At 47.0% G+C, this 14,506-nt stretch overlaps 1 protein-coding gene across 3 annotated transcripts in view; it reads right to left on the bottom strand.

The window, feature by feature from the left end:
- Positions 1 to 14,506, bottom strand: part of LOC100541464 (synaptotagmin-like protein 2) — a 32,698-nt gene extending 18,192 nt beyond the window's left edge. Inside the window, exons 1-3 of one of the 3 annotated variants that reach the window (XM_010715385.4) lie at positions 14,406 to 14,506; positions 4,572 to 5,132; positions 2,482 to 2,633 (exon numbers count right to left, since the gene is read on the bottom strand). In XM_010715385.4, the coding sequence (XP_010713687.1) occupies positions 2,482 to 2,633; positions 4,572 to 4,672 (253 nt within the window). In that variant the 5' untranslated portion in view covers positions 4,673 to 5,132; positions 14,406 to 14,506. Of the gene's footprint in view, positions 1 to 2,481; positions 2,634 to 4,571; positions 5,133 to 8,302; positions 9,154 to 14,369 lie in introns of those variants that run through there. The other 2 variants (XM_010715384.4, XM_003208449.5) reach the window with 2 other exon arrangements.

The following is a 14,506-nucleotide window of genomic DNA, read 5'->3' as shown; positions in this document are numbered from 1 at the left end:
TAGGGAGCCACAAAACTCTTTCTTCTAAAGTTAAAACCCTCCTCAAGAAAAGGTCACTGGGCCTTTTTCTCTGCAGGCACGAATGTTTGTTTTTCTCAGCCACGCAGAAGGAATGCCAGCAATTGCCAGAAAATACTGTGGGGCTTTTCCAAGTAGGAATTTTCTCTTTTCATTCCCTAATAAATAAGGATTAACAGCCCTGAAGTCATGAGCACATTACATTTATTTCATTAAATGAAGACACACATCTTCATCACCTTGAAAAGGCAACAGGATGGCCAGCAAAGGCCCTTACATCATCTACTGCAGGTCAGCTACATGCTCAAACCATTCATACAGGGCCTCGTATGGTTCCCTGACAGGGCAAGCACTGCTCTCACTGAGGCAATATTGTTGATGGCACGTCAGCAAGAGAAGTGCTCGCCCTCATGGGTGAAAGGAAGCAAGCCTTGTGTGGTAATCACTGTAGGAGCTGAACGTATGGAAAGTAACAGCAAGGTGAAAAGAGCAGCTGCTGAATCTTGATTCTCAACTGTAAAACAGCAGTGGGAAAAGTAAGAGCAAGCAACACTGTCAGATTGTAGCTGTGCTTTTCCATAGTAAGGCTAAGAATTGAAAAAGAAGGCGAGGGAAGAAAAAGGGCTGTATCTAAGCATAATTGCTACAATAATTCAGTAACGTTTGCTTCATCCTTCTTAAAGCAGCATTTGTCTAGCACTGAAAAGGAGGTAGAAATTCTTTTTTGTGAGGGTGACAGTACTGGAACAGGCTGCCCAGATTGGTGGTGGAGTCTCCTTTGGAGATGCTCAAAACCCACCCAGACACTCTCATGTGCAGCCTGCTCTAGGGAACCTGCTTTAGCAGGGGCTTGGACAAGATGACCTCCAGAGATCCCTTCCAGCCCCTACAGTTCTGTGATTCTGTGAAAATGCATAAGCAAAAACGTAACTTGCATATGAATGCTATTTTAATAAGGAGATTATTTTACGTGATAACCTTAGGCCATGTCTCATACATACATATTAGTAGTAAGAGTTAAATCACAAATGTACATCCTCAAAAAGCAGAGCACACCCTGCAGAAATGGCCAGGCAAGCCTGCCAAACAGTAAAAGGTTTTTAACATGTTTTAGCATTCTGGAGAGATGTCAAAACAGTAAATATAATGACATAATGAATCCTCAATACCAAGGATAAAAGCAACTTCATATGAAATATGATGGGCCAGTTCTGCAGGGGTTCTAATGAATCTATGCTAAGCTACAAAATGCAAAGGGAAATGAGGCTCTCAGTTAGTCCTTGGCCACTGTTTAGCTTCAAGTATGTGTCTGAATAATGAGGAGCTAAGAAGAATAAACTAAACTGGGGTTCAGAAAGGGGAGAAAATGTTACATTAATTAGGTCCTGGCCACTGAGGCCTGGCAAACAAAGGAGTGATCTATGTTACTGCAGCCCCACAGAAAGAAATACAGCCAAACCCAGGGAAGACAGCTGAACCAAACTAGTAGAGATGGCATTTGAGTTCTGGACAGATGGAAGACAACCATGATCTTAGCACAAAAGAACAGAGCCCAGCTATAAGGTTCTTGTATTAGGAATGGTGGTAGACTTTGTGAAGAGCTGACTATCAGGGTTACTTCCTTGGAGAAGGAGCAGCCACCAATTCACTGGCCACATCTGTGACTACCCACCCTGACAAATAATCAAGAAGTTGTGTGAGACATCCTAACATCCTGCTGTGGGGCTGGCTGGCCTGTCTTCATGGTGAGGATAAGATGTGAATCAGTTCTGCTTTGCACAAGTGTTCAGCACAAAGTGTCAGCATCAAGCTCGTTAAATTTGGACTCAAAGCACAGTCGTGCTCATTTGACATAGGGCTGCTCTCCTCTCACTGTCATGAGCCATCAAATCTGATTTGATCCGTTGTATATAAAAATAAAAAGCTAGGCTTTCACTTCTCTTTGAGAGGGAGCAAATTTCTGCCAGAAGATGAGAGGCACTCTCTGCCTTTGCAGAGATGTGACTGACCTCACCATCCTGGAGGCCTGCCAGAGCAGCTGCCTGGTTGTTGCTACCAGATCAGTCTGGGAAATGGAGGGGTCTCTGACCCACACATATCAATCTGATGCTAGAAATTGCCTCACATTATCTCCCTTCCTCCTTGCTTCTGTGACAAGAAATGATACTAGTGACTTCTGACAAATAAGACATTTTGGAATAAACAAGCAGAAATGGGGAGAAAGCATTTTCTGCATATAGCTGGTAAACAACTTTGATCTTGGTCTTTTGCCATGCTGTATTTTTTCCCTTGGGCCCTGGTTTTCATAAACAGATATTTTTTCCAGTACTGAAAGTTTGGCACAAAATCTGTTTTTTAAACTGAAGTTTGGCTCCCAAAAGGCTCCAGTACAGGGAGACCCACATACTGACCACCTTTTTCTGGTCCATCAGTTTGGTTTAAAACACACATTAACATACTTACTTTCTAGTTTGCCCTTTTTCCTTCTGATTGATGCTCGAAGCAGATCCGAACCCTCTAAGTCTTCTTGAAACCGTTTTGCCTTCACTTCTGAAAACCATTCACCTGTCACAAACTTCTTCTTCTTTTCATCCTTGATGGAGCCTTGTATCCGTCTGAAAGTCAAGGGAAATGTTATACGCTTAAAAGATCTCCGAAGTTTCAACTTTCCCTGAGCTACTCTCATAACAGCTGCATGTACAGTTCCCCTATCTGCTATTACAAAAGATCTTGAGATTATTCTCTGCAATCACAAGGGCCAAACTAACATAAAAATTAAAGTTACTTTTTTTAAAAAAAAAAAAAACAAACAGCACCTTGCAAGAAAAAATCTTCATCTTTTACAAACTACACGTTCAAAATCGAGTCACCTCATAAGATTTGTCTATTTCATTTGCAGCTCTGAGGGTTTGGGAAGGGGTGGGATTGTTTATAGGTCCTGCGCTTCTTTGTTTTATTTGTCTATTTATCACTTTAGGAACTGCAAGCCTTTTTGGATCAGATCTGCAAACTGTGGAAATAAATTATGCAATTCAGGAGACCAACCTGGCCCTTCAGCATTCTCCTTGGACACTTCTCTTCCTGCTCCTGCTGCCATGCTGATGTTGGCACACAAACAGTTAGCTCTCCTTCCCAAGCACAGCTTTACTTACTGTAACTAGCTTGGGCACACCCAGGGCTGGTTTTTGGCACTTAAATCTGTCAGTGCTTCATTTGCTAGCCTGTATTTTTAACTCTTTTCCAGCAAATTTGTTTTTATATGACTCCTTGGTGTAAAAACCTTTGGCTGCCACTGTCTCCCAGTTATTACAGCTCAGAGTCCCTGAGACCTGAGAGGCCGTCTGCCCTATCAGGGTGCTGGGCCAGAGGAGATTCAGGCACATATTTTAATCCTGTTGACACCAAATCAGTGTAATGCTATTGAGTCTGTCTCCCCCAGCAAGCTGGCCATGGTAGAGCCAAACGTGTTCACATTGGCACAGGAGGTCTCACTGCAGTCAGCTGCACTCATAGCAAGTGGCATTTGGCACTGCTCTCTGGAGGATCTAACTCACCTGGCTCCCCAATGAAAGCCTTTTGTGCAGTGTCTCCCGAAGAGCAAAGCAAAACTGAAATTATCCAACACTTTCCCCTAAACCTCCACAACAAAGCAGAAATTTTACTACCTTTCAGAAATAAAGGGGGAAAAAAAAGTAAGAAAGAATACCCTAACAAACATTAACAAAAAAAAAAAAAAAAGGATTTTTTTTTTTTAATGCTTCAATTCAGGGGAGAAGCAAGAGCCTGTTGCAAGGCTGCCCATTCCCCCTTCAAGCCCTGAGCATCCCTCCAACAAAGGGTTTACTCTTTTTCAGCTCACCAAGAAGTCAAAGGCATCCTTATCAGGGGTAGCCAGGCACAGTGCCATCCACACCCACTGAACTATTCCTTTCCAGCAGTGGAGAATTTGGTGCCAGCTTCCCAAGCCTGGAGCACACTGTTAACATGGATGACATTTAAAAAGTGACTACGGCACCAAGCAATCCATATTAGCTGGCCCCAGCCCTAGAATGCCCTGCAAACTTTGAGCTGTTCATGGGGCCTCTCATTGCCCCTCTCTCTGCCTGCATGATGGATACTTTGTGCACACCCACCTTGGAGATAAGAATGTAAAGCCTCATTTAAAAACACTGAGAGATTTCTGTGCTACTAGGTGAGGAAAATAAGGCAGCAGATACTCTCCTGCACTGACCTCTGCCACTGAGAAATCAGCACCTTTCCCAAAGCAGGAAAGGGAGGAGTCCCCTTCACATTCTACGGGGTACTCACTAACTCCAAAGGAGAGACCAGCTCAACAGTCCTGCAGAGAGGGGACAGCAGTGACAGCAGGCTGAAAAGCAGGATGTTCAATGAAAAAATCTTTCATGATCCAGGCACGAAGGGACAGCACTGCTGCAGCCTGCACCCCTCCCTGTGCACACACACACACACATGCATACACACACTCCTCTATAAGAAGTAAAATATCCCCCGGGTGGGAGCTCATGACTTGCTGTTATTGCATGCTGTCTCACCTGATGCGATCCCCATCTTTCTTCTTCAGCTCTGCATCTCTCTGCAGAACCTTCATCAGCTTCTCATACTCCTCCTCAGTCAGGAAGCTCAAGTCCAACATGTTCCCTGCAATGTTCTTCAGCAATTCATACAGATGGAGCAATGACACACCAGCAACTAATCCAGCTCAGCCTGCTGCAATGCCATGGGCAGCCCCCAGTGTGCTGAGCAAGACAAGGCTGGAGCAAAAGGGCTTCATTCACAACATCATGGCTCGAATGGAAGTTGCGTTAGCACATGGACCTTCACTTCCAGGCTGTGGGCAGCTCTTCCCTGGCACGTTTTGCTGCTCTGCGTTCCTTCCCCTGCCAGGAAAATACTCTCAGCAAAATGAGGCTCCTTCGCTTTCTTTCAGGCACAGTCGTAGCAACTTGGAAGCCAGCGTCAATCAAACAGGCAAGCACAGTGAGGAGCAAGCTCACCGCCTGCCTCAACAGGCACGAAAGCTCAGCGCACCCCCAGCACCTCTGGTATGCGCCTCCTTCAGCAGAGAAGACTGCCTCCGTGGAGTTCAGGCATCCCTGCAAAGAAATAACATCAAGACGCCTTTCTGATAAGTGCGACATATGGTAACCGAATGTGTACACTGGGGGTTTGTATTTGCTCTTCAGCACAAGTTCCAAATCAAGCTGCCCTACTTTCCTCATCATCCTACAGCATCTCGCACAGCACTAACCTCTCCAAGATGGGGTTTTATTTTAGCTGCTTTCCTGCTAACAGGTAAACAGCTGACTCAGCATGATTTAAGCAAGATATGCATATGAACTGCCAAACTGCCTACTTGTTTTTTACCTCCCTTTTCCTATTCCTTATTCCTTCCTGCCCTAAATGAAACAGAGGGAGCAGTCAGCCTTCGTAAAGCAATTGTAAAATGCGATATGCAGGTATTATTGCTGCATGTTAGGCCATGAAACACCAGATGCTGCTCATTTTCTAATATCAGTGCATTCCGCCTTGTGCTGAACTGATATTTGCTATTCAGACAGAGTATGTGCGGATCGCTCAGCATTTCAGCAGAGCCCAAAAGTGGCCAGAGGCTGCATGGTGTGGAGGGAAGGTAAACCACATTTTGCAGTGCCACATTATTCCTTGTCTTCCCTCCTGACCAACCGGAGGGCAGTAAAGCGCACCTCCAAGGAAGGAAAAGTTCTGCTTGAGTCCATGTAAATACTTCCCAGCTCACCAGATGGGACTTTCCCACTGAGTCAAAGCCCATCGGGTGACTGTGGATTTCATCATCCTTGGCTTTTTCTCCCAAAGCCACAGCCTTGGTAGCCAGGACGCTGAAAATGAACAAATCCCAGTTTTCATGGCAAATACCATTTGACGATCATCACACCCATTCCCTGACCTCAAGGCCTCTATCACTCTCAGTGTGTCTGCCTTATCTGCCCTCAGCCTCCACATTCAACGTCTCCAGGTCCAGCAGGTGCTCCTCAGAGCCGTGGTTCAGATTACTTCCATCCCCCCTTCAGCCTGCCTCCACACAATGCACCTCTTGGACTGGCATGCCAACTCCAGAGCCAAGGAGTTTCAGCTGGACTTTGCTCATGAGACATTGTTTTATAGATTTACATTATTTGACACCTGATACATCCCCAAGTATTTGTTCTTTTTCTCAAAATGGTCTAACATGTAGAAGCACAGCGACTGTCAGAACACACACAAAAAAGGCTAAGTAATGAAATAAACAAACATGAAAACTCTGTAATTATTATAAAATAATTTCTGAACAGAAGAAAGCTTTACATGCGTATATCACACTGCAACTACAGCCTGTATCATGTAGGAAACTATTGATACCACATTATTGAAAACAAGAGCAGTAATAAAAATCTGTTTCTCTGCTGAAACCTGCATTTTGTTCAGCCCAACAAGGCACTGGCACTGGTTCTGCTCAACTACCTCAGACACAACCTTACTTCTAGAAGTACAAGTTTACAAAAGTTTCTGGGACGGATTTTATTGAGGAAACAAAAAGTTTCAGGTGACACATTACTCACAGTATTTGCCCTTCTAGAACTTGAAATTACTTCAGCAAACCTTTTCAGCAGACTCACATTTATTTATTAGCCCAGGAGTTAATCAGAAAAATATCACTTATTTCTAAATGGCTTTTTTTTTTTTCCTGAGAATGTTTTATCTTATTGGAACGGTTACCTGAGAGGAAAAGGTTAATAGAACCCAAACAGCCAACTCCTTTTGTTTCAAGAGTTAAAAAGCAAAGCGCCTCTCAGGCTTGCTGTGGGAAAGAAGGTGCTGCATCTCAGCAGCCCCTGAAACAGGAGGACTCCCAGCTCACCCTCTGAGGACACAGCTCCTGGCAGCAGGCACTGACCTGGAGAGTCCCGAAAGCGAGAAGCGCCTGAGTCAGTGTTAATGGCACCTATGGGAGCCGTGCAGGGCAAAGGCAGACTGCCCTCAGGTGCTGCAGCACTGTGATGCCCTGTGCTGCAGAACAGCCCCGAGGTCCTGCTGTGTGTCATGACACAAAGGCAGGCAAGCGTTTCACCATATCTCCAGTGACAACTGTGAATCTGAGCAGAGGAGGACATCAGATGCAAAACACTTCCTTCCATCTAACTGCTTTTTAGAGAAAGCGATAATCACAAGGAGATCAACACACGCTCAGCAGTGTGAGAGCTGTGGGTGCAGAGACAAGCAGAAGCATGACCTGCTTGGGGGCAGAACTGCCTGCATCTCCTACTGTGCTGATTTCTGGTTTCTTTTGGCCACTGCACCAAGAAGCAGCAAACACTTCAGTGAGCAGAGAATATCAGTGTGCAGTTTAGCAACAGAGGAGCGGCCACACAGGACTGCAGGCCCCTGAGTCACTGCTCATCCTCTCCGAGGACTACAGCATGCAGCTGGGAGAAGACAGCACGCAGCCTGCACCAGGCATTCTGCAGGTCACAGGGCACAGCTCCCTAAAACTGGAGCAATATCTGTGCCTTTTGCAGATTTCCAGGATTACCTGCAGAGCTCACATTAATTTCAAGCATTTGTGGTACTCTCAAAGCCCCACAGACTCACTATGCCTGAAATGAAAAAGTATGTGCCTTTGTTGTGTTTTGACCCACCACTTGCTTGCTTCATTTGATATCCCCAAGCATTTGAATGCAAAAATCCAATGATGCTCCTTTTACAAACCTGTGTCACTGCTGTGGTTTCTCATCTAGAGGAAGGGAGTTCGATGTTTCTCCTGTCTAGGTGTTATTCAGGGAGCTTTGATCATTCCTCTCACCCCTCTCCATGCTTGATTCAGCTTACTACAGAACTAACTACCAGCACTTAGGTGCAAAAAGACTCTTCTCAACAGCTGCAGCCCCTGCTGCCTTCACTGGCTTGGCAGAGAAGCAGCGTGAGCTGCGCCTACTGTGGCAGGAGGAGCTGGGCAGCGCCAGAGCGAGCAGCCTGCTGACCCCAGGACAGAGGGAAGCACCGAGCACCAGCAGAAAAGCTAAGAGAGGTAATCACTAAAGGAATAAACCTTCCTGTTGTTAGCTGTGCGTTGGCAATGAGCAGTCCTGCATGCTGTGGAGCTGACATTCAAGGAAAGTCCAGATGCTAAGACTCCCCATTTACAGAGCCAAGATACAAACAGCAGTGAGCTGCCCCAGACTGTACTTTTCTCCCTTCGGCAAGGCATCAAGCAGCAGCACCAACCCCAAAGGAACAAATAAACACCAACCTTGTTTCAGCAGAGCGCAGTACTGTCTCACGGGGCGCGTAGCAGCGCTGCGGCACACCAAGTGAAAGCAGCCTGGACAACGCTTGTTTCCTCATCCCTTGGCAGCTCTGCCCACACGTGACCCGAGCTGCCAGGTTCCCCACACGGCAGTGCTGCACAAGGCCACAGGAGCTGCTCCACCAGGTGCAGCCCAGTGAGCTTTGTAAAACAAACAGTGCCACCGCTCCCAGGTGAGGCTTCTGCAGCAGCCACAGCCAGGTATGAAGGAAGGTACGTTACAGACCTGAGTGACTGCTTCCTCTGTCTTCAAGTCAGTTTTCTTCTCATTACAGAAAAGGGTAACATTCTGGGGAGTTTTGTTTGTTTTTCTAGGTAACACTCTTCCAAACAGTTTTACTGGGTGAAAATTAAATGCTTGCTTAGCCTGGCAAGCACAAAACAGCTCCTTTTGGACAGACATGATGAGAGGGATGCCTCCGTTATGCTGCATATCCATTTTATTTCTGGGAGATTTCCCTGAGCTCCAGCACCAAACAGAACTGTCTCTGCTGTCCACCTCCAGCCCGGTGCTCAGCTGCCCACACACCTACTCTGGTTACTCAGTGCACCCCTCTAGGTACCCATGCCAAGCACTGAGTGCTGGGACGTGTCCAGTTTAACATTGCTCGCTGCAAGCCAAGCAGATCACCGTGACCAGACACTGCTTTGCATTTAAAGGAAGAGGAAAGGTTTAGGAACTTTAACCTGCCTATCAGCCAGCCAGGACCCTCTTCTGATAATGGAGCATTTAACACCTTGATTTCAGCAGCTGGGTCAGCATGGGATCGTGCAGATCCACCTCATTGCTGGGGCTGCACAGAGGTCCATGTAATAAAGATATGAAAACATCCCTGCCCACGACACAACAAAACCCGGAACAGATAACACTGATCTCACCAGGCTATTCATAGCCTGATGAAAATAGCAGTGAGCAGGAAAGGCTGCTTGCCTCTGTCCATACCTTGTTATCACGCATCCTGTTACAATATAAGGAAATAACCTCCTTATGCCTTACAATGTGTGAACACTTCCCAGTGCCCTTATTAGTTAAAACAACTCTTACAGGGCAGGTAAAGACAAGAATGGCATTGCACTAATGATGATGGATGTGATCCTGGCACCACAATCATACCACCCATTCCAGTGTCTGCTATAGTGAACAGGAGAAGAAATACCGAGCACCGAAACTGCTATACCTGTACTCAGTCATCAACCCTGTCTCATGCTAAGCCCTACTCTCCACCATCTTACTTCTGGTGTCAGCACCATGGAATACACAGCAGCATTGCCATTGATACTGTACAGCCAAAACAAGGATGGCCATCATGGTGCTCACAAGCATAACACCATGACGTCTGACTGACCTTCACCAGCAGAGAGGTTAAAAAAAAAAAAAGCAAACTACAGGATGGCCTCTGGGAGGAATGGGCTGAAAACCCACATCTCCCTTTTTCCCGTCACAAAACGAGGTGATGACTTTTGGTTAGCTGCTGCAACGCTCTGCTGCAAGACATCACAAGAGCCCTTCCAAGGTGCACCTTTTCCTCTTGCTCTGCAGTGCACCACTTATGGCTATGCGCTGCCCGGTCCTTCACAGACCCAGAGTGGTCGTGAGCCAGGAGAACAGATTTAATACAATTGCTTTCTGAAAAGCTTTTCTACTAAAAATGCTGCAGTTGCACTGCCTGCAATGATATTTTGTCTGAGCTGTCCCTCTGAAAGGACAGAAGAGCTCTGCTGTTCCTACCCAACAAAATCCCAAGCAGCTGAGCGGCCTTCAGCTGAGTGACAGCTGATAAGGACTGCCTCCAAACAAAGCAGGCAGTTGTGCAGTCCGCACATAAATGCATCTGTTACCATCTAACAGTCAAGGCTGAATTCTGGCAATACCAGACTGGTTTCTTCTCAGTTATCTCCAAAAAGCGAAATTACTCAAGTTCAACTCCCCACACATTTGACATTGATCTTTCTCCACTCAGCGAAACTTGTACCTGACACACTTTGTCACTCCCTCCCAGAGCAGGTGGGAGGGTGGCAGCCGTGCCCCAAGTGATGGCTTCTTTCTCCCGTTTCTATCTCAGGAATAAAAATGCTGCTCAGTTCATCAAGAGCACAGCCCTGCGTGGTTTCCCTAGCTTTCAGTCTCTACCTCACTTTCCAGAAATGACAGAATCCAGCTGCTCTGCTGATACCTTTTCCCTCCTCCTCCCTCTGGGCAGCTTCAGGAAAGGATATCCACTGATCAGGAATGCCCAATGATGTGCCTTGGGACAAAGGAATGCAGGAATGTATCAGAGCAGTAGGTCTCTAGCCCAACCCCATGAGAGCAGCTGGTAATAAACAATTGAGAGCAACAATACAATGGCAGGCAGAAGAATTAGTAAAGTCCTCTATTCTGTGCACATGGAGAACACATAATTGAGGAAGTGCTCCACTGACCACACAAGAAATAAACTCTTTTACTCCTGGGCTTCTGGAGAAAGTATGAGACCACAATATTACAGAAAGTCCTGTCAAGTTTCCTTTTGAAGAATCCTGCATGAGCACTTCTGTCCCCTGTGCACTTCTACCCAACCCAACCTAACTGTTTCATGATTAATCACCCACACTATCTACCTCCCTCCAGCCAGGAATTGCATGGGTGAAATTTGCATTACATGCAATTTACTTCCTTTTATCCATTTTTAATTAAATGACTCATCCCACCCAGGGTAAACAAAGGACTGATGTTCTTGGTCCTTTGCTATTATTTCACAGAATCAGCACCATCAGAGGAGAGGTGTGAGTCAGGCTCTGTAAGGTCAATAAAGCCTCTTAGTGGTCATAAACTAGCAATCCAAAGTTTTAGTTTAAATATTTGAGACTTCTGTTTATTTCATAGGTGGGAACTATTTGCAGATCTTGCAGGATGTAGTTCACTGTAATTCTGCACACTGCCAGAACACAAATAAACAAGCACAGCCCCTGGGACACCAAGCAAACCTTTCATACCTCACAGAACCAGGATTGCCATGTCCCAGCTGTGAGAGCATGACAACATTTCAGAGGCTTTGCTTTAAGAGCCACCCAGCCGACCTGCTCCATCCAGCCCAGCAGAGGTTGGGAGCCTCAGCTCAGAGGTAAGAGGGAAGCACTCACACACTGCCCTGAAGTACACCTGACTGTGGGGAGGAGGCAAGGGCTTGTGCTGAAGTTTGTGCTATACCTGCCCTTCCATCCATGAGACAAAAGGAGTTTTAAAAGAATTTGCAGTTCTCTGATTGTTGGTTTGCAATAACCCACCATTCCCGTACCTTCACAGGGGACTAGTGCTGAGCTCCCCACACAACCTCCCTCACGTTTCTGCTGCTCAGACCCTTCCATCAGAGAAACACCTGTTGTTCAGCCTTCCCTCCAACCAAGGGAGCACAGCATGTTACACCAGCCTTGAAGAACCCAGCTCTTCTGCTAGGAGTCTTCATGCTATAAAAGTTACTCCTCAAAGCTTCTTCTTAGCCATTAATTTGTGACATGCTTGAAAATGCAAGAACAAACCAATATGTGGTAGCTGCTAGTGAGAAACTAAAACCAGCTTAAAGCCAGACCCCACAGGTGGCAGTCACATAGAGACCAACCAACCCCCTGCCCTCATTTGTTACTTATCCTCACAACCTGTATATTTTTAATGGTCAGAAAAGTTGGAAAGCATGCTTTGGCCAAGTTCCAACAAACAAAAGGCACAGCTAAAGATGCAGGGCAAAAGCAACCATGTGTCTTTTTTTTTTTTTTTACCCTCAAAAATATTTGCTGACCTCAACTCTGCTTTCATTCCACCACGATTTCCCCATGCTTGCTTTCAAGTGTGACATGTCATAAATTGCTGTCCTGACCCAGCCTGTTCCGCCCCAGTAACACCACGCTTGCACTGCCTGCCTGGCATTCGGCAGTGGGTTGGGATGCACGGCTCAGTAAAACCAGGAGAGCTGCACCCCAGCACTGCCCACTTTTCTGCTGAGGGGGATTGGTGATTTATCCCTCCCAGCTCCCCTGGCAAGTGGGACTTGGCACTGAGGGCACAGCCTCAGAATCTGAGGCTATTTGCAAACAAACAAAAAGAAAAAAAAACTATTTCTTTAACGTGGCATGAGCTCAGAAGTCAAACACACGTGGAGCCCAATTCCTTTGTACTCCTTTGCCTACTGAGCTCAATGGTCTGAGACAAAGTGCGATGCTGAAAGCCATGGGAAAGCAGGGCTGCTTGTTGAAGAAAGTTTGTATGCCGTAGTGTTCTTCATTCTTTATCAGTGGTGGCATTCCAAGCCTCAGCCATGCCTGAAATAACTAAAAAATAGAATGAAGGTAACTGTGGGGGGGTGCTTCTCATCATGGTTTAAAACGAGGTACACTCAGAAGGTGTAATTCCCTCCAGCATCTTGGAAAAGGAAAGCTTTGAAAACAGCCTTTCAGGAATTGAACTCCTGATCTGTAATTCCAGTTCCTGACACCAAAGCACAGAAAGGCTACAACCAGATTCTGAGGTCAGCCCCACATCATGAGAAAAAAATAAAGCTCACATCCGTGTCTGATCCACCACCCACACACCCACGCTCTGTCATCTCTGGATTTCCAAACTGAGCTGAGGCCTGGACCGGGCTGTGCTGTTCCTGGCCGAGTACAGAGACACACAGTGCTCCCACCTCCAGCGCACCTGGTTTGCTCTGTGAACACAAGACACTGAAAGGGAACTCTAGGGAGAGTAATTCCATTACTGAAGCTGCACCTACACCTTCTGTCACAGGCCTTTTTGCAAAAGAAAAAATAGACTGGCCGATTTTCTTCCAGGAACAATGCAACTTTCCAGTACTAACACAGGCTCAGGCATGAATTCAGTCATTGGAGCCATTTATGTGCTCAAGCTGGATAACTTGAGTGGGATATGAAATACTTTTGGAAACTCTTGTCATTCAGAACAAGAAAAAAAAACCAAACACCTGATTCTACTGTCTGTGCTCACAGTTATGTGAAAGATCTCGTGTTTATGCATTCCCAGCAAAGGGCGACCCACAGACATGAGGATAGGGAAACGTTACATGAAGCTCACTGACTGCAGGTGTGATTACAGACAGATGTACTTAAAGTAGCACAAATCTGCATACGGAAATCTGTCATTTAATCTAGCTCAAGAGAAGTTCAGGTAAATTCAAACAAGAAATCCAAACACAGATTGCACACATTTAATTAAATCATTAAATATAAAATCCGCTTCATATGATCATCTGATACCATTTTCTTAAACACACAAGGTGTTTCTGCCACCTGTGCTGCTACACGAATACCCACACAAGTTGCAATGAGGTGAGGAAGGCAGCTTTCCAGGTAAGAGTAACATGGTCAGCTGAGAAATGCTGTCTTATGTCAAGATGCTCAAGCTCTATAAGGGTTAGCACTTTTTATGAGCGGTGACAATCCTCTGCCAGGCCTCACTATCCGATGCTGCCGGCAAGAAAAAATCCAGCACAGCGTAAGGCTCCCACGTGGAGCGGCTCGGATGTTCTGTTAAGGACGGGGGGAGAGGCAGAGAGACAGCAGGAAGGGACGGAGCGCTCGGCCCCACGGCCCCCAGCAGCGTCACCCGCAGACCCGGACCGGGTCAGGGCCGTCCGCGCCGTGGCTGGGTAGGGTAGGGTAGGCTCATTGCGAGTCGCTGCTGGCAGCCGTACGCCGCAACAAAAGGAGACGGGAACGAAGTAGAAACTGCACAGCGCCCGGCACAGCCGGGAGCTGTGGGCAAAGGGAGCGGCCCCCCAGAAACGCAGCCCCGCGGCTATGTCGGCTGCTGGCAACAGCGAGACGCAAATAAGGAAATCCGTGGAGCCGGAGCGGAGAAGAGCTGCGGGACACGGACGCAGGAGAAGCGGTGGGGAAGTAGCAGCAGCTCGGCGGGCTCCCACCTGCGGCACACGGCTCAAGCGGGGGGCGGCTTGACGACCCAGAAGGTCCCGGGTGCAGCCGGCGGAGAGGGAGCAGGAAAGGCAGCAGGGAGAGGTACCTCAAACGGGAGACAGCTGGGAGCCACCATACGCACCTCCACACCCACACAGGGGGATGGGGGGCTCGCTGCCGCTCCAGGGGGCGTGGCTCCACGAAGGGGGCGTGGCTCCACGAAGGGGGCGTGGCTCCACGAAG

Source organism: Meleagris gallopavo, chromosome 9 (genome assembly GCF_905368555.1).
Source record: "Meleagris gallopavo chromosome 9, MGAL_WU_HG_1.1, whole genome shotgun sequence".
Classification (NCBI taxonomy): Eukaryota; Metazoa; Chordata; class Aves; order Galliformes; family Phasianidae; genus Meleagris; species Meleagris gallopavo.
Note: the sequence above shows the minus strand (reverse complement) of the source record. Positions and strands in the feature narration are given on the sequence as shown.